At 39.8% G+C, this 17,915-nt stretch overlaps 1 protein-coding gene across 6 annotated transcripts in view; it reads left to right on the top strand.

Moving 5' to 3' along the window:
* The window catches only part of ncor1 (nuclear receptor corepressor 1), an 83,707-nt gene that overhangs the window by 40,501 nt on the left and 25,291 nt on the right, over window positions 1-17,915 (top strand). For 5 of the 6 annotated variants that reach the window (XM_066651989.1, XM_066651982.1, XM_066651948.1 and 2 more), the window contains exons 15-20: window positions 3,971-4,101; window positions 5,526-5,713; window positions 5,960-6,064; window positions 9,499-9,561; window positions 15,594-15,730; window positions 16,121-16,217. In XM_066651989.1, the coding sequence (XP_066508086.1) occupies window positions 3,971-4,101; window positions 5,526-5,713; window positions 5,960-6,064; window positions 9,499-9,561; window positions 15,594-15,730; window positions 16,121-16,217 (721 nt within the window). The remainder of the gene's footprint in view (window positions 1-3,970; window positions 4,102-5,525; window positions 5,714-5,959; window positions 6,065-9,498; window positions 9,562-15,593; window positions 15,731-16,120; window positions 16,218-17,915) is intronic. The other variant, XM_066651974.1, reaches the window with a different exon arrangement.

Raw genomic sequence — 17,915 nt, 5'->3', positions numbered from 1 at the left:
GTTATTTCACAATTTTCTGTTCTATTTAGTGTCTCCCAATTTCTGTCTCTCAATCCCATTCTCCTCCTCACTCTTTCTGTCTACAAATGAGCTTTTGACATTCCTTGGCCCCATCTGGTGTCCGCATGGGTTGTTTGGCTTGGCTAAGGCAACCTTGTTCCCTTAGTTCTCTCTCTTTCGTGGAACAGCGAGAGGAGGGGTTGACCCCCCCCCAAATATCTCTTTGTTTGCCAAAAACCATGATAAAGGGCCTGTGGCCGTTACTGCTCGTACTTGACACTTGCAAGAGAAAAACATCCTCACCGCAAGATTCCTGGGCCTCGAAAGTAGCACTAGATATCGAATGCTGTTCTATAAACATACATGATCTGTCAGTCATTCATTTCACTATGGGCGTGCCTCATTGTGTAAGGCCGAGAGCTTGTATATTATTGACTTTGATTGACCCTATTGTCTGGCAGTTGATACACATCCATTGGGGAGTGGGAGGGGGGTTTGGATCCTCCTCTCAATCATTCAGAAGCTACTTCTTGCTTCAACTCTGTGCCCTGTCCCTTGACTCCACTCTTCTGTTTGCTTAGCTGAACAGTCCACAGCATCGCAAGATAGCAATTTTTTAATGATGATTCCGACCTCATTTCTTCATGTGAAGACATTTTTTGAGGGACGTTTTTTGAAAAGACTGTCAGACTGCCTTTAAAGAGCAAACTTGGCTATCATCTGTTTAAACTGGAGATCTCTGCTGGCTGCCACCCAAACAAGTTGCCTAGCAAAGGTTTGGCAAAATTCTTGTCAGGTTGAGTGGTGGATGTGGATCCTCCTTTCACCAGGACTAGGGGGAACTTGTCATGCATGTGTGGTCCTGTTGCAAACAGTATGCTGTGCCCCAAGTTTATGAACTTGGAAGAATCATCTTTTTTGGCCTTTCCTCCTCTGTTTTGGATAACATTCTCCTGCTTTCTAGTCCAAAGAGTCTGACCCCTGCTGTCTTAATCTTCCCCTGCGGGTCATCCTATCCATTTCTAATCTTTAGAAACCTTGCTTAGCCAATTTCTAATGCAGAGATTGTTTGGGTGTGCTGCAGTATTTGGAGAGTATTCTTGTAAAAAACATTTTGCCCTTTGTCTCAGAATAATTGTGGGGAATGTAAACTGTTTTAAATGGTGGTGGGTTAGATCTGATGATGTTGGAGAAGCAGACACTGAACAGTTTGCTTTGAAGGAGTATGAATTTTACCTTGTGACTGAAAAGGTTAACAAACTAATGTGTGTAATATTGTATATATTTTTTGATGTTATATTCTGGCCAGTAGTCAGTCTTATACACTCCAACATTGGCCCTGATTTAACCATTTGTGACCTGGATAAGATACAGAGGTCTGTTATTAACTTTAGGATGGATGTAGAACACAAATTGATAATCCAAATTGATAGTCCTGACTAAATGGAGAACTTTGATTCATTTCATTTTTAGGATTTATTGATCAGTTTGTTTCATAGATTTATATTGGTCAGGCCCCATGACCTTATATGGCCAAAAAATATCAAGCGTTTATGATGAGTATGATCAGAACGTGATCATTATCCACTAATATTATAAATGTTATGTCATTTTCTACGCCAGCCTTGGACTATAGGATGTTTTGTAGTGAGTAGATACAGCTCATACATTGGTTGTTCAGGGTTTGTGTTTATACCAGATTATAGTTTAAGGCTCTCTGTTCTGCCAAGGTGTGAGCTTGTCCATTTTCCTTCCCCAGCAGCTTGTGCTCTCCAGGAAGGGAGGGTTTTGTTTAAGGCTGGACTGTGTCACAGCATCATCCATGCTGTTTTTGTTTTTCCATACAGGGTCATCTGAGCATGTGTAGCTTTAACCCAGTCACTGGGCTGCCTAGCACCTCGTGTTCCTCTGATCTGCCCCGAGTCCTCTGTAAAGCCTTTGCTTTCTTGGCCTCTTTGAACTCAGTATTGTCAACAATGAGTCTATTGTGATTTGGGAGCCTCTGTGAAGTCTGTCCTTCCAGACAACCCTGTCCATGTGAACATCATCAAAGGGCCTCCTAGCACTAATCTTATCTTTGTGGAGTGCACCAACTGGCCATCTCTTTTCAGCGCACTCACTTTTTGACTTTTCCTCTCTCTCTCTCTGAGTTGTGTAGACAGGAGTAACTTTGAGGCATTTGCTGGTTTACATACTTCATTTTGGCCCAGTGAGCCTGCCATTTGTGTTTTCCCTCTGCTTGTTCTTACCTTTTAAATTGCATTTGAATGTGCCATTGTTTTATTATTATAATTCTTTGCAATTATTAATATTTGTATATCTATATTTTCCCCCTAAATCTCACAGTGCCACCAACCTGGGGGGTGAAGGCAAATATATGCTTCCTCTGTGACATGTGAAGCTATTCCAGTGCCCCTAAACAGCTCAAAACGCTGGATGAGAATGGCAGCTGTCCAGATCTGCCATGTCTTTCAGCAGATGCCAAACTAGCCAGCACTGTTCATACGTGATTGGCAGAGAGATGGTGGGAATGCTATACAGCACGAGGGCAAGGATAGTTCTGTTTTCTTGAAATGGTGCCCTGCATGCTTTCCCCACAACCAGATTAAGACTAATCCACCGCCATTTTAATGTATACTCTCTTTTCTGATAGCTTTGGAGTACAGAACCAGGCCTCGGTGTAGGTCAGCAAAGTTCTGTTTTTTTGCTCTTTTTCCCAGCATGATTCTTGTCTTGGGTTTTCTCCTTGTGTTGACGTGCATTCTTTCAAAAGAGAGGAAAATTGCTCACTGTAGCATTTATATTGCCTTAAAAGGGAAGTGAGTTTTTGGACAGATTTAACTTGAGGGCGATGACGGAGGATAGAGAGTGGAGAGAGGGAGTTTGGGGAAGGTCACCAGATTCAACCTTATCCATGCTTGAGCCAAATTGGAAATTTTATCTGATGCTTGATGCTGTAGATGCTGACATTTTTAGTATTAATCCGATTCTGCTTTTAGGCTTGTCTTGGTAATAGTATCTTGTTTTAAGTTTTAATCATATTCATAACATTGTAAATACATTTGTTATGTGTTTCTTTTCTTCTTTTTTTCCCCTCCTCTCTCTCCATTATATGAAGCTATTTTAGTAAAATCCTAAAGTGGTCAAATTGGCCTATTAGCTTTTCTTTTTCTCTTCAGTGCTGTTTTTAGCAAGTAGTTGCCAACTGACCACCGAAGCTAAAAAAAAAAAAAATAAATAAAAAAAAAAGCATATATAAATGATTAAACATACATACATTCATTATCTGTAACCAATTATCCAGTTCAGGGTCGCGATGGGTCCATAGGGGGAGCCAGTCCTTCACAGGGCGACATACACCCACACATTCACTCACACCTATGGAAACTTTTTTGAGTCACCAATCCTACGCGGACACGGGGAGAACACACAGCTCCCCACAGACAGTCATCCAGAGCAGGACTTGAACCCACAACCTACAGGTCCCTGGAACTGTTAGATTTGTAGGTGCCTCCTTCAATCAGGCGATTGTCAGCCAAATCAAGTTATGTGACGAGTGCAGACCAGTAAAAAACATTAGGTTCCATCAAAAAGCATCAAGCCTAATTTGAATGTCACTGTTACACTGTAAAAAAAAAAAAAATTAATTGGTCTACGCTAATTTTTTGTATGTGCACTGTTCACTACAATGATTTAGAATTGCGTCCATCCAAGGGAAAGCATTTAAATTAATACAACATCTCAGTGATGCTCAAATGGTCTTAGATCACCAGCCGTGAAATTCCTTATTGCTGTGTGTATCGTTGAAAGAAGTGGTGTGTAGCATACGAATGAGATATGGCTTTCATTAGTTAAGTATGTCTCCCAATGAAAGCCAGGAATTCTCTTCACCTTTCTGAATATGGCTCTCTCTTCGGAATAAAACAGCTGTCTAAACATGCTCCTGTTTTGTGTTTTTATTTTCTAAAAGCAGATAGCACGACCATCACAAGAAGACAAGTCTGACGACAAAACCGAGGAGGACAAATCTGAGAAATCAGAGAAGAAGGAGGACGAAGAGAAGAAGGAAGAGGAGGAGAAAGATGAAAAAGAGGACTCAAAGTGTGTGGACCTTTTGTGTTTTTTCATTGCAATTCTTAAACTTTTATAAAGTCTAGAAAGTGTTTCTAGATTCACTTGGATTACCTTGTGTTAAAAATGAACCTGTAAAATAAAAGTTCAGTTTAGTACTTTAGCCCAGGTTGACTTAAATATCCATTGTCATCAGATACCACTTTAAATTATCTACTCTAAGCATTCGTCTGATATTGGTACTAAGTTTCAAACAATTATCTGTAAAATTAAAGGTGAATTATTTATTTATTTTTATTATTATTATTATTTTTTTTTTTTTAAATAAAGTGAGGCCTGTGGCTTTAGCCTTTTTCAGACGTGACTAATCCACCTGAAATCCCCAGTGTAAATTCAAGCCTTCAGCATTAATAAGAGGGACTTTTTTAGGTCAACATCTCTTTTCCATAAGGCACCCCACAGAATTTCACCAGCTGACAAGTGGCCTTTTTGTAGTGGAGTTTGGTTGTTGTCATTTCTCCAGGGCTAGCAACTTGTTTTACCTTCTAGAAAAGAGAAATATGGGAGCTTATGTTTCCTTAGCCAAAACCAGCCTCTTCAAACCTTTCTGAACCAAGGGGAACTGTTCAGAAATTATTATTGCCCCATCTGATTCTTTCTTTCTTCACCACTCCTTTTCTTGTCCTTCTGGCCCTTTTTCCTGGAATAGATGCATTCTGATAACTGTACAGCTTGCTGGGTATTTGCCCAACTATCTGTTAGGCAGTGGCACTTGTGAAGAATGTTTAAGCCCAAGTGGATGAAACCCACATTAGTGGCTCTGGGCCATGGTCCACTTTTTTTTTACTCTTTTCTGAAAATATTCTTGATAGGGAGACACTGATTGTCCATGCACGTGTGCGTGAGCATCTGCCAGACATGAGCTTCCAGAAATAGGGCCCTGTGTGAATGAAACAGAGGAGAGGTGAACATGCAGGGGAAAAAATGTGTTATGTCATTTATGAAGCCAAAGTTGAATTTTCTACAATGGCAAACAGCATCGACTTATTTGGAGCTTTTATTTATTGTTCCTGGTAAGAATTACGTCACTGCTTGGGACTCCAAGCAGCTTAAGAATAACTCCTGATCTGGACTCTATATTTTAGGCCTAAAAGGCTCCAGGCAACATTCGCAAACTTAGTGACACACAGATAAATACAATACAAAGACATTCTGTATCCATTTAAAAGCAGACAGAAATAAGAAAGAAAAGGATAGACTGTACTTTATATTACCGACACAAACGTCATAGTTTTTCACACAAAGCAGCCTCCTATACTGCATCTTAGGCAGTTATATCACAGTCATTTATTGAATTTTCATTTTGTGGTGGATTGTAGAGAAGGGAATTCAAATACAGGCAACACGCTGTAACTGTGTATGTATATTAATTCTGGGCTGGTGTTTGTGTTCAGGGACATTGGCAAAGATAAAGAGAAGTGCGAGGGGGAGGACGAGGAGGGCAAGGAGCAGAGCACGCCACGGGGCCGCAAAACGGCCAACAGCCAGGGCCGCCGCAAAGGCCGCATTACCACCCGCTCCATGGCCAATGAGGCAGCTGCTGTCGCTGCAGAGGAACCACCTCCACCAGCACCTGAACCAGGTATCGTACATGCAGGCATGCTTCTGAGTATGCCTGACAGATTTGGGAAGAAATTTTGCAGTTTTATTTGGTTCTACAAACCAGGACAAGGACCAAATACACCCCAAAGTCAAAATGCCTGTGTCATTTGCTCCTGTAGTGCTGTAAGCATAAGCAAATACAATCTCTTCCACTGTCTTCGTACTCATAGAATCTACAAAAATGATTTGTATGTAATGTTAATGTTTTCTGTTTCCCCTTTGGTAGTTTTGCCGGACCCTGTCCCACCTCCTAAACCAGAGCCAGTGCAGAAACCTGCACGTGAGCTTGCTAAACTTGCCCCTGTGAGCGCCATGGATGCCCAATCACGAGGTGTGTGCACCCACAAACATGAACAGACTCCACACACAAGGGTTTCAGTTTGTCCTCTGAGTTTTTCTCAGAGTTTACCTGTAGGCTTGTTCACTACATACATTTTCTAATAATTAAAAAAGCTATTAGAGAACTCAGCTGATATTTCTGGAGCATGAAAGCCATGAAATCTGCTGGGTTTTCCAGCATTGTGTGAGTTAAATAGTGACTATTTGGACAGACATTGGAATTGAACTTCAGGCTGAACAATCACAAGTACAGACAAAACAAACGTGAGCTTGCTTTAAGCCGTGACTCTAAACGCTTGACCCACTTTAGTGTTGAGATTTTACAGCCAAGGAAATGAAAGAAAAGCTGTTTACATAGAATATTTTTTCCCCCTCACTCTGCTCCTCTGAAACGTGTCTGTTAGATCCATCAGGACCGCTGGCCTCAGCCTGCATCCTCCTGACATTTGAGGGTTTTTCACTCTTTCCTTCTTTCATTCTTCCCTCCCTCAATTGCTTTTTGTCCATCTCAAAACAAGCCTCAGCTTTCTCTTTTTTTTAGTCTTGTATTTTGATCTGAGTTCCATCCTTTCATTTTACCATTAGCCCGTCCTTTTCTTCCAATTTCCCTTGGAGTTTGTGGGTTGCCGTGGTGACAGAGTATGTCTCAGGTGGAAGCAGTTGTCATGGGGATGGTAATGGGAGGCAGGTAAACCCAGTGACTCCTCTCACGCTCTCAATCCTGATCTCTCTTTGGAAAAGTCCAGGGCACTTATATGTGCGTGCTGTTTATGTGCTCTCCTTTTTCCTCTAACTGGAAGATTTATTCTCCACTGGACAACACAAATTATTTTTCTCTGAAAATACATTCCATGTGTATATATAGTTTGGTTTCAGCTTTTTATAAATGTGTATTATTGAAAAAAAAAAAAAAATAAAATGTATGTGTCAGTCAGAGTTGTGAGCTGCAATTAATCTTTAGGTAGAAGGACATTTGTTTGCCAGTGTTCTTTGGGCAGAGCATTAGTTGTCCATTGTTGGTCATGCTGTGTTTTTGGAAGTGTTTCAAACCAGAGAGAACTTGTTTCCTGCCCCGCCTGCTGTCCTCTACGTACCTCTCTGCCGTCCGTCATGCTGTAATCGGACTGGCCTTTAACTCCATTAAACCTCAACTAGTGTGTATGTCTTTGTGAGAGACAGAGGGATGGATTTGTGTCATACCCACTCTGTGTGAGGGGATATGGTCTGATGCCATCTGTTTGTTTCACCCAGTTGGGCATGCGCCAGCCCTTGGATTTTAGCTCTAGTCATGTTTGCTTGTTACTTTAGAAGAGGTCCAGATGTTACCAGAGGAAAAGGAATGAAGTGTTTAAATACTTCTTCAACAATTCAATTAGTTCTCCATCCTGGGCTCACTTTTTGGTTTTCCCACAAAATGCTGAACAAAATATGAAAGAGGGGGAAATGATGCCTGGGTCCCTGTTGTTGCTTGGCTGCTATGGGATGTTGATTTATTTTTGGATGTTTACAAGTTTTTGTGCTTTTTTTTTTTTTTTAATAGAGGATTGATTCTCGACAATGCATTTTCATACCACAATTCACATTTATTTGTATTTCAATGTCATATGTTTATGATGCATTGTTACATCCTTTTGAAAAGTTCATTCCATTTAATTTACACCATTGATGAGTATGTCATGTTCATTAACCACTGTAAGTGACATACATCACCGTGGACGTATTAACAATCACACTTTCTCAGAAATCATCCAAAATTATTTAGAATATTTTACTATATGTAAAAACTTTTAGATAATTACATGGTGTGAAGCAGAACCGAATTTGAAAAGGCTTTTATTCTGCCACCTTATCAAGCTTTGAGCACAGCATTTGTTTTGGCACAGTGCCTTTTTTTCCCCTCATCTCCTCCCCCCACTTGTTTTGTCTACTTCACCATGTTTACCTGTAAGTTGAAATGTGACATTCAGTACCGTTATCTGTATGTAGAGCTTTCAGTTCTGTTAAGTAAAGTCACAAGCTGGTTCTATTACAATGGCACTCATCAGGTTTACACAGTGTGTCTAAGATACAGAATCAAAAGTTGACTGGTCATGTCCTGCCTAAAAAATCAGATAAATAAGCTCGATACTGATGTCAGTAGCAGTCCATATTGATGCATCACTATTATGTGTTATATGACATCTTTGAAAAGGATACCTGTGGCAGATGTTATTTAAGATTGGGAAAACACACTTAAGCTTGCATACTTATTTACTTGCGCGCACACACACACACAGAGGTGCTCAGAGGTTACAGGGAAACATAAGCAGTAGGCAGTCAGCAGGGAGGCATTTATTAGATTTTATTTTATTACTAGTAGAGACGTTCTGTACTTGACATCTAAACACTGCAACACACACCATATACATGCACACACCAGCGCAAGCACGCGTGCACACACACTAATACACACTTGTGCAAATGTCAGAGGTTCACCCTGTGCTAAATTTGTCCAAATGTTTGGTCAATCTCAAGGAGGCGCTGCAGGAGAGGGGGAGATGGGTATATAACTGCCCTCATTGGTTATCTCTCTCTCTCTCTCTCTCTCTCTCTCTCTCTCTCTCTCTCTCTCTCTCTCTCTCTCTCCTCCTTTCTGACTAATGGTCTCTCTCTCTGTCTCTGTTGCTGAGTGGAAATTAAGAAGGGAGGGGCAGCTGCAGTGTTGCTCCACTGAAAAAAATGGAGCTTAGCTACTGTTATTAGACACACTCTTTGCTGGTGTGTGTTTGTGTGTCACTGTTTGAGGGGAAGAGGGAGGTGCTTGTGTACTCCTCCAGTGTCTAGCCTCTTATCAGCTGACTAGCGAGAGAGAGAGACAGTGAGAGAGGGAGAGCAGGGGGGGTGGTCTCATTGTTGAAAGAGCATGAAAGGAACGGAAAGAGACACAGAGCAGAGGAAACGAGAGGGTAGAAGTGAGCGAGTACGAGAGAGGGAGAAAAAGAAGGGAGGGTGTGGGAGAGTGGAAGAGGGGAGGGGAAAACCATAGCGGAGGATATGAGGGGAGGGAGGGCAGCCCCTGAATGTAAACAGATTATTAGATTAAAGACTGAGCGAGGGAAAGTGGAGGAAACTCAACCAACACAACACAGTACGGTCAGTCTCTCTCTCTCTCTCTCTCTCTCTCTCTCTCTCTCTCTCCATTGCTAACTGGCTCTCTCCCCATTGCTAACTGGCTCTCTCCCCATTGCTCTCTTTTCCTCTGAGCTCCCTTGGTTTCACCTTCTCTCTTTTTCTCATTCTCTTGCTTTCACTCTGACTTTGACACCACTGTTTTACCTTTTCTGCCTTTCTCTCTATCACTTTAAACATTTCCCTTTCCCCATTTCTGTCTGTCTGTTATTTACGTATTCATTACTTCATCATTCTCACCGTGTGCTGTTCCTGCAGGATCTGTTGAGGCTGGAGAGACTTCTCGCTGGACCGAGGAGGAGATGGAGGTTGCCAAAAAAGGTAGTGCTCATATTTTTCTAACTTTCTCATTTTATTCTCACTTAGCGGTACCAGCTGTTTTCTGACTGTATCACAGAGCTCACACATTGGGTTCTGTCTGATCTTTATCTCGTTGTTTAACCCCAGGTTTTCAGGGAAGCCTGTGTTTTTTCTAGTTCGTGCTTTGCAAACTTTTTGTCTCTGTCAGGGCGTGTGTGTGTGTGTGTGTGTGTGTGTGTGTGTGTGTGTGTGTGTGTGTGACCGTGCACTTAGGCCTAGTTTGCTCTAACGGAAGTTAAAGTGGATGAAAATTTTCTTTTATATATATATATATATATATATATATATATATAAAATGCTTAAAATAGAACCACTGTGCTGTTTAAGGGACAAAAGTCAAGTGCAAAGATGATTTTCAAATGGCATGTTCAGTAACTCTGGTGCTGTAAATGGAGTATATGTGTTTTGTTTTTTTTGTGTGTTTTTTTTGTTTTTTTCTTTAAACCACTGTAAGCACTAATCTTTTTGTTTGGTGCTTGTGTTTGTTTTTTGATGCGTTTTACCTTCACTTTTCTTACTTTTCTTTGGTCACGTTTTGCATGTTTTCTTAGACATTATAGAAGATATATAGTTAATGTATTATGCTGTGCTTCCCGTGTGGACACATCAACCACATAGTCCCGTGAGTGATTACATGCCTTCATGTTTTTTGAATCGGCAAAGGACAGAGACAGCTTAGACTGACGCAACAGAATAAATAAAGAGATTATTTAGAATTAATTAAGGCAGTGGGAATGTGTGTGTGTGTGTGTGTGTGTGTGTGTGTATGAATTAGTGTGCAATAGTGAAGGTGAGGTTGATATCCTGATATCCAGGTGTGCAGGATATAGAGGCAAAGAGCTTTAATTTGTTTCTATTAATAAGTTATTGTGCCTGATACTGATGCAAGTGGAGAAACCAATTTGTTATTTACCCTCTAATACTAGTATTTTACTTTACCCCGGTCAGATAACTATATTAAACATAAAATTATGGATGGTTTCGTTCAGCCAAATATATTTGGCGGTTCAAATACACTGCTACATTAATGCACTTAATAGGATTTTTTTTTCTTTTATTTAATAGATGATTTTGTAATGTAAAGATGAGTTTAATGTTTTTAAAGCTGAATCTAAGATCTAAGCTCCATTGTTCTGTCAATAATAATATTATTATTAAGGTTATATAAGGTGTTTTTTCTGTCAGACAACATCATTTTGTTCACCAGTCTAAGATGCACCTGGCATGTTTCTCCCTAGTAGATAGTAAAGCACTTTGGATCGTCATCAGACTAGCAGGTGTGAAGTCTTAGTGATGCTTAGATGACCTAGTGATTCATTATTATTCTCAAGGCATGCATAATGCTTGTTAAGGAATTAGTGGTAATCTTACTTACCCATTTTCTCACATGTGCACATTCTCTCTTTGGCTTTTACAGCCTTAGTTTTTCTCATACATGTGGTTCCTTGTGCATGGTAACCTACTGAGATGCAACATCTGCAGAAATAACTAACAGGTGCATCCACAATCTGATGTATTTGCTGCTTTCTTTCATTCTTTTTTGAATGTAGTCAAGGTTTTGAAAGACTAACTGAAAAGCTGATTTTACTTCCAGTATTCTCCCTGCCGGAGGGCTAGAAAGCCTAATTTTAAAAAGTTTCATATACGTGGTTTTGAAAATGCAACCTGAATTTCTGCAGACACACACACACCATCACACCCAGTACTGCTCTCAAGGCCCTGTACGCAATGTTGGTTGGCAGAGCTGCTCTGAGGGCAAACTCTGGCCTTCCTTTTCCTACCTCTGTGTTTTTTGTCTTCTGTCCACTCCGTAATAAAGGAGAAGTGTAAGGCAGCCAGGAAAATAGGAAGTGGGGAAGACTGGGTTTTGTATCATTGAGTATGTGCGTGTTGTGTGGTATAGATGCACATGTTTGTGTGGTAGCTGCAGGCTGTATTCTACGAAGAATAAGGAAGGATTATCTGAATCACAAGTTACATTATCAGATGAATAATGACAATTTTTGATGTAAATCAGTTATTGAGGTTAATCAGCGAAAAGTAGTATAAAGGGAAGGATTTAATATGGGGTTCTGAATTATTTTTTTCCTTTAATTCTCATCACATCTTTAACTAACCTTCACAGGAATATCTCAGACCTAAACAGAATATTAAATTAGTACCTTTAAACTGAGTATAGTTAAATACTTTCTGAACTTTTGTTGCAATTATAACTATGGGTCTGTTTCTTGGTTTGCTTTTCAATGACTTGTTTCCTTCTGGTATACAGAAATCTATTTTCCATAAAAGTGTCATTGTCCATAATGTGTCCTTTATTTATAGCCCTTATAAACCATTCTTGCCACAGGTGTCAGTACTGTGTTCTACCAGGCAAAAAGCCAATGCACTATATTGAGTCTCAGTTAAATATCCTATGGTGAGGCCTCTGGCTACGGCAAAGCCCAATATATATATATATATATATATATATATATATATATATATATATATATATATATATATATATATATATATATATATATATATATATATATATATATATATATGGCTTTTAACCTAACGCTCTGCATCTGGCATATTGTTACAGGGCTATACAGTGAAACAGCAGTAGACCTCTCTTTGTGCATATCTTTGACCAGCTAAGTTTTTGCCCACTCCCAGTTTTAAGTTCCACTCATAATACTGGAATTGTTTCCTGTCTAAATTGCTATAGAGCAGTGGTTTCCATTTTGAACTTCAGTACATTTCAGAGTCCTATATCTTGCTTTTTAACTTCACTACATAATGAAAATCTGCCATTTTCTTTTGGTTTATACGTGTCTGAACAAATCTCCCTGCTCTGCACAGCTCTCTAAGCGACACACAGCAGCACCATTGCTAGGAGACGAACTAATACAGTCGCCGCACTAAAAAAAGTGAAAATGTTTCTCCGCCTAAAACCAATAATACCAAAAGCAGTATTTTATTTAGCAACTGTTGTGCGAATTTGAGACTAAATAATCACTTTCAGTTCTTAGAACAGTTATGAATTAACAAAATGATTTGTTATATTTAGTATTTGGCTGTATTTGAGTCATCAGTAACTATTATACATTCATTAAAATGGTTTACAGATCTGTAGATGTCACAGATCATTCCGGAGGGTGAGATTCAGTTGGAGATTTATTAAACACAATACGTGAAGTAAGGTCAAACCCAGAAGAAATGTTCCAAAACACAGAAATCATTACAGAGAGATAAACAAGTCCAAAAGACAAAAATGAGTATTCTGCAACTATGTAGACAGAGCTTAAAGGAACACTATGTAATTTTTTTTTCCTAAAGAAAAAAAAAATACACCTTCAAAATCATTGTGATGCTTCACTGACCTATAATAGGGAGAATAGAGCCTGTGTTGTTTCTACTCTTGGCTCAGCACTGCAGAAACAACACTATGTAAATTTTAGAGTAGGAAACCGTTCCTTCCCTCCTGACCAATTCAGTACAGTGCTGTAAAAGTTAATTACACTAGGGGGAGCCCCAGGAGCAGGAAAAAAAAATCCCAAATCCTACCTATTGTTTCCAAATGAGTAAACAAAAATGTTCTGATGCAGAGAACACACTAAAGGGCAATTTTTGCTTTTGCGTTGACTCAATGCAGTGCCTATGCCGTAGCCTGCACTAGTGTCCTATGCCATTGTAAAAGTTTATACTTGTGCGTTGGCATCTGTGTTGCTCTGCAGTTGCACTACCAAACCACTAGGGTGAATTTCAAATATCTTTTTAAGTGGTGTAGTGGTATTTGTTTTACAAATCTTTAAAGTGCACTATTTAGGGAGTGTAGTGTAGAGCAGTTAATGTATCTTGACTTGAACAACTTGAAGCATATTCGTTCGACTATAGACCAATCACATTCGTTGTGGTATGCGTAGGCACAACGAGTTACATTTCTGGAAAGGTGTGAATCAGACCACGCTGCTTACGACGTGGGTTCAACACAGAAGCATTAATTGGGCTTAATATTCAGGAGTGAGTGACCTCTGTTGGTTTGTCGAGGCAGCACCTTGTGTTTATGGTAATAATTTATATAATGTCATTCATTGTGTTCACTCATGTCAGACTAATTAATGACTATCTATTAAAAGACTCAGGAACCACAAATGATACTAGAGTCATTTCACCTACAATGTGTTAAGCATGAGTCTTGTTACAAAAATGATAATAGAACATTGGAGCCATAATACGTCATGGTCCTTGTACTTTCGATGCTTAAGTACATTTGAAGGTAAATACTTTTGTACTTTTACTCAAGTGGACATCTACAACGAGGACTTGCAACTTTTACTGGAGTAAAATTTGATCTTGTGTACGTTTAACTCAAGTACATGTCCAGTACTCTGTCCACCACTGCTGTAGAGTGACCACCAGGTAATACTTGGTCACTAAGAAGTTCAAATGAACAGATGACTGTACGTGAACTAGGAGTGTGGATGTTAAAAATCTGTTAACCACTGAATAATTGAAAACTGAAATTGATTGACTTATCCATTACCCCATGTCTTGGAATTCAAAATGAAAATAAACTGGTCCGTAGTTTTGTCAAGCTTGTGAAGTTTATAAAGACTGTACAGAGTTATGGTTTTGCTCAGATTTGCAGTCACAAGTATTATGTACTGTGCTACTATAAAACCCAAGCATTTAACATGAACACACTGCAACGGAGAGATTTAATTAGCCTTTTCACAGTAGTCCTGTGATTGACTGTGGCGGCCTTCTGTGGTTTACTGTCTGGACATTGGTGTTTTTTTTCATTTTGCATAAAGGGGGAATTCCACTGATTTCTCAGAATCTGTTCACCTCAACTGTTGATGTTACAAAAGATATGAAAATATGCTTCCAAGCTGAGGGTCCTGATGGTATCCACAACAGAATTCAGTTGAGATGTTTTTTGCCTCTTTATCTCTTCCATGAATATGCATTTTCAAACTAAATTTGAACCCAAACCTTATCTCAGCGCGTGTGTGAATATGTTCTGTCTCAGTGATTATTTTGGAGTTGGTTCCAAGGCTGTGCTGCTTAGTTTGTCCCATAAAGTCTTGCAGAGGATAAGAGAGTGGTGACTTGAGACAAGTTGAGAAAACACACAAATAGACCTATATCCTATATTTATTTATTTATTTTTATATTATTATTATTATTTTTTTTTTATTATTTCAAATCAGATGGAACATATTGGGTCCGCTGCGATGTAACTTTTTAGTCTCTGTGCTCTTTCTTGGGCTTCTTTTACATATCCACAGATGTCATGATTGTGCTGAAGTATATACTGTTTTTTGGTCATTTGGGATTTAGGTTTTGTGGTTCAGGAACCTATTTATGTTGATGGAAATGTGCAGAATGTTTCACTATTAGGTAGAGCTAAGTGATATCTCTGATTTCTCAAGAATGATTAGTTGGTTGAATTGCTATTTAAGCTCATTGTCTGAGTAAATGGAGAAAACGAAGCACTGTGACTGCACTCCTGAGAGTGAACAAGTAAAAGATACAGGCTAATCTGTGTTTTTATTGCATCTGCCTAAGCTTTACGTTAAAAAGTACATCTGCAGCTAGCTGACTAGAGGATTAGCATCACTAGTGGACTTCGAGGTGCCACAAAGTGACGTTTGATTGACCCAGTGGAAAAGAGTAGGCCTTCTATAGAGAGAACATGAATGTGTTTTGATTGTGTCAGCTTTGAGTCGCACATTCATCTTCTTTCTGTACCTTTCATTTGCATGTAGTAAAGTTGCTTCAGCTGGATTTAGAAGTTTCATGGTAGTCCAGTTTTAGCAGAGGATTATGGAAGTCGTGTCTCATGAAGCTAGAGTAGAACAGGATACAATTAATACAGGATATGTTCCCTTTTAAAATTATTTCTGCTTTTTTACTTTCTTTTCCAAATGAATGGAATGGATATATAAACAGATAAAGCATCCCACTGTGGCATCAGACCTCACACACTTCTCTTTCTTCAGGGCTTGTGGAGCATGGGCGGAACTGGTCAGCCATTGCTAAGATGGTAGGCACCAAAAGTGAGGCTCAGTGCAAGAACTTCTATTTCAACTACAAGAGACGCCACAACCTGGACAACCTACTCCAACAACATAAGCAGGTGAACAGCAGCACATCTGGCCTTGTTCCGCTTCTCATGAACTGATGTTGCTGATCCACTTAGCATAGTTCTGTAGGTAACACTGCTCCTCCCCACATGAAAGGCTAAGATTCAGGGGCAGATGCTCCAAGATCAAAATGACAAGAACCTGTATTTATTGGCCCAACTATAGATGGCAAAATATCAGTTTTTCTTTCTGTTATCAATATCAAAATCTTATTCAACATTTCTATTTAAAAACTAATATTTCCTTGGCAGCCCATCAGTACTGCTATATGCCATTTTTAGTCTAGGTTTGTTGTTGCTGAATGGTGTCATAGTTTGCCTCTGTACATGATCAGGCGGTTACCTCACAGTTACTTTTTTCATAGTTTGCGTTTGTTATTATAGGTGACCAGACGATTACGCGAACGAGACGCTTCCCAAAGTGACAGCGTGGCCACGGCTTCAGCTGATGACGATGAGGAGAACCCAGATGACAGCGAAGGTGAGAACAGAAACACACTTGCTGGATGAGTTATGGGACTTTTGCCCTAAATTGAGCAAATGTTTGCTTAACCAGAATCATTGTCATAAACCGTAAACATACTTTCACATTTGTATTATTCTAAAGAGGAAAAAAAAAGTCGTATTGGTATCAGGATAAAAACGATCCTTCTGCTAAAGTTCATATTTTAAATAATTTAAGCTATATTTCCACTGTATTTCTGATTCTGTGAACATTGGCAGGTGGATGCACATATGTAGCTAATGAAATGTAAAAAATAAAATAAAATAATAATAATTAATAAGAAAAAAAAAATCAGGATTAAGTGCTTATTAGGTGAGTCCGGCCCACCCCCAGGTCTCTGCTTTACTCTGTTGCAGAGGATATAATATAGAAGCTTAAAGTATCCCTGACAGACACAATGAGGGGTTTTTAAGGCAGCGCTGACCTGCTTCATGATGGAATGTTTGATTAGACCTGACAGTGAAACCCCAGTCTGAAGCGCACGGGCAGCGAAGTCATGGCGACTACTCCTACTGTCTGTACTTCTAATGAGAACTAGAGAGGATCAGATGAGGAGAGAATGAGGAGGGTGGCAGAGCAAGCAAGCACGAGAGAGAGAGAGAGAGAGAGAAAAGATAAAAAGGATCTGGACTAATTCTGAGTGCCAGGCTTACTCTTATGTAAGTGTTCTTTGGCTTTGAAGACTCAAGAAGTGTGCTGTAAGTGCTGCCACTGCTTGTTTGATCCGGTATGATGCCCTCCCTTCATCCCTTTCTACTCTACCTCTTTTTTTCCCTCTACTTTCCTCCACTCATTCTCTGCTACTTTGCCCCAGTGCAGCCTTTCCACTCTCTTATCCTCTGCTGTTGCTGTATCTGTCTGTCTAAAATGGTCCAAGTCATCCCACCCTAGCATGCACTTTTCAGTCTTTTTCTCTTGTTTTAGCTCTTCCTCCTCTCTGTCTCTCTCTGTCTGTCTAAAACGATCCCAGTCATCCCACTCTAGCATGCAATCTTTTGTCTTTTTCTCTCTCGCTCTATCTCTCTGTCTCTGTCTCTCTCTCTCGTCCTTGAATGCCCTGACTGCCTGCTGTGGAGTGCTCTGACATATACAGGAACGAGGCAGGACTGTTGTGTTTTGACTACTCGAGTTGGTCTCTATGACGCATGTGAGTGCATATATGGAGAAAGGATAAAGCTTGGGCTATTTTTGTTTTTTTATTGTTTTTTTTCTCTCCACAAATGCTTTATCAATTAGCTGTACCTGCCTCCATTTTCTTTTTTATTTCTCAATCAATCGCCCTCCGTCTCTCTCTCTTTACAGTTGCTCAGGGTGCTTGTTTTTAATCTGTGCCAGCTAAAGTAAAGCGGGTTAGCCATGGATCTTTCAGCTTACTCCATGCTTCCTAAGTGACAGAGCAGGAGAGGCACCCAGAGCCTCTTCCGCTTCTTTTTTTTTTTTTTACTGCATGATTGTCAGCAATCTAGAGAGTAGAGAAAGGGGTGGTTTTAGAATGCCTAGGAAGAAAATTGGACATGAAACTGCGTACAGGTTTGCGTGCTGTGTCCTGCTGCAGACACACTCAGGGGTTGCAAACTGTGTGTCATGTACGTGAACATCTCAAACTGTCACTGGTGGCTGTGCCTCAGCTCTCTTCAGCCTTTTGTAGATTATCATTTGCTGCTTACCGTCTTC

Source organism: Hoplias malabaricus, chromosome 2, assembly GCF_029633855.1.
Source record: "Hoplias malabaricus isolate fHopMal1 chromosome 2, fHopMal1.hap1, whole genome shotgun sequence".
NCBI classification, from domain to species: Eukaryota; Metazoa; Chordata; class Actinopteri; order Characiformes; family Erythrinidae; genus Hoplias; species Hoplias malabaricus.
This window is presented reverse-complemented; position numbering and strand designations above follow the sequence as displayed.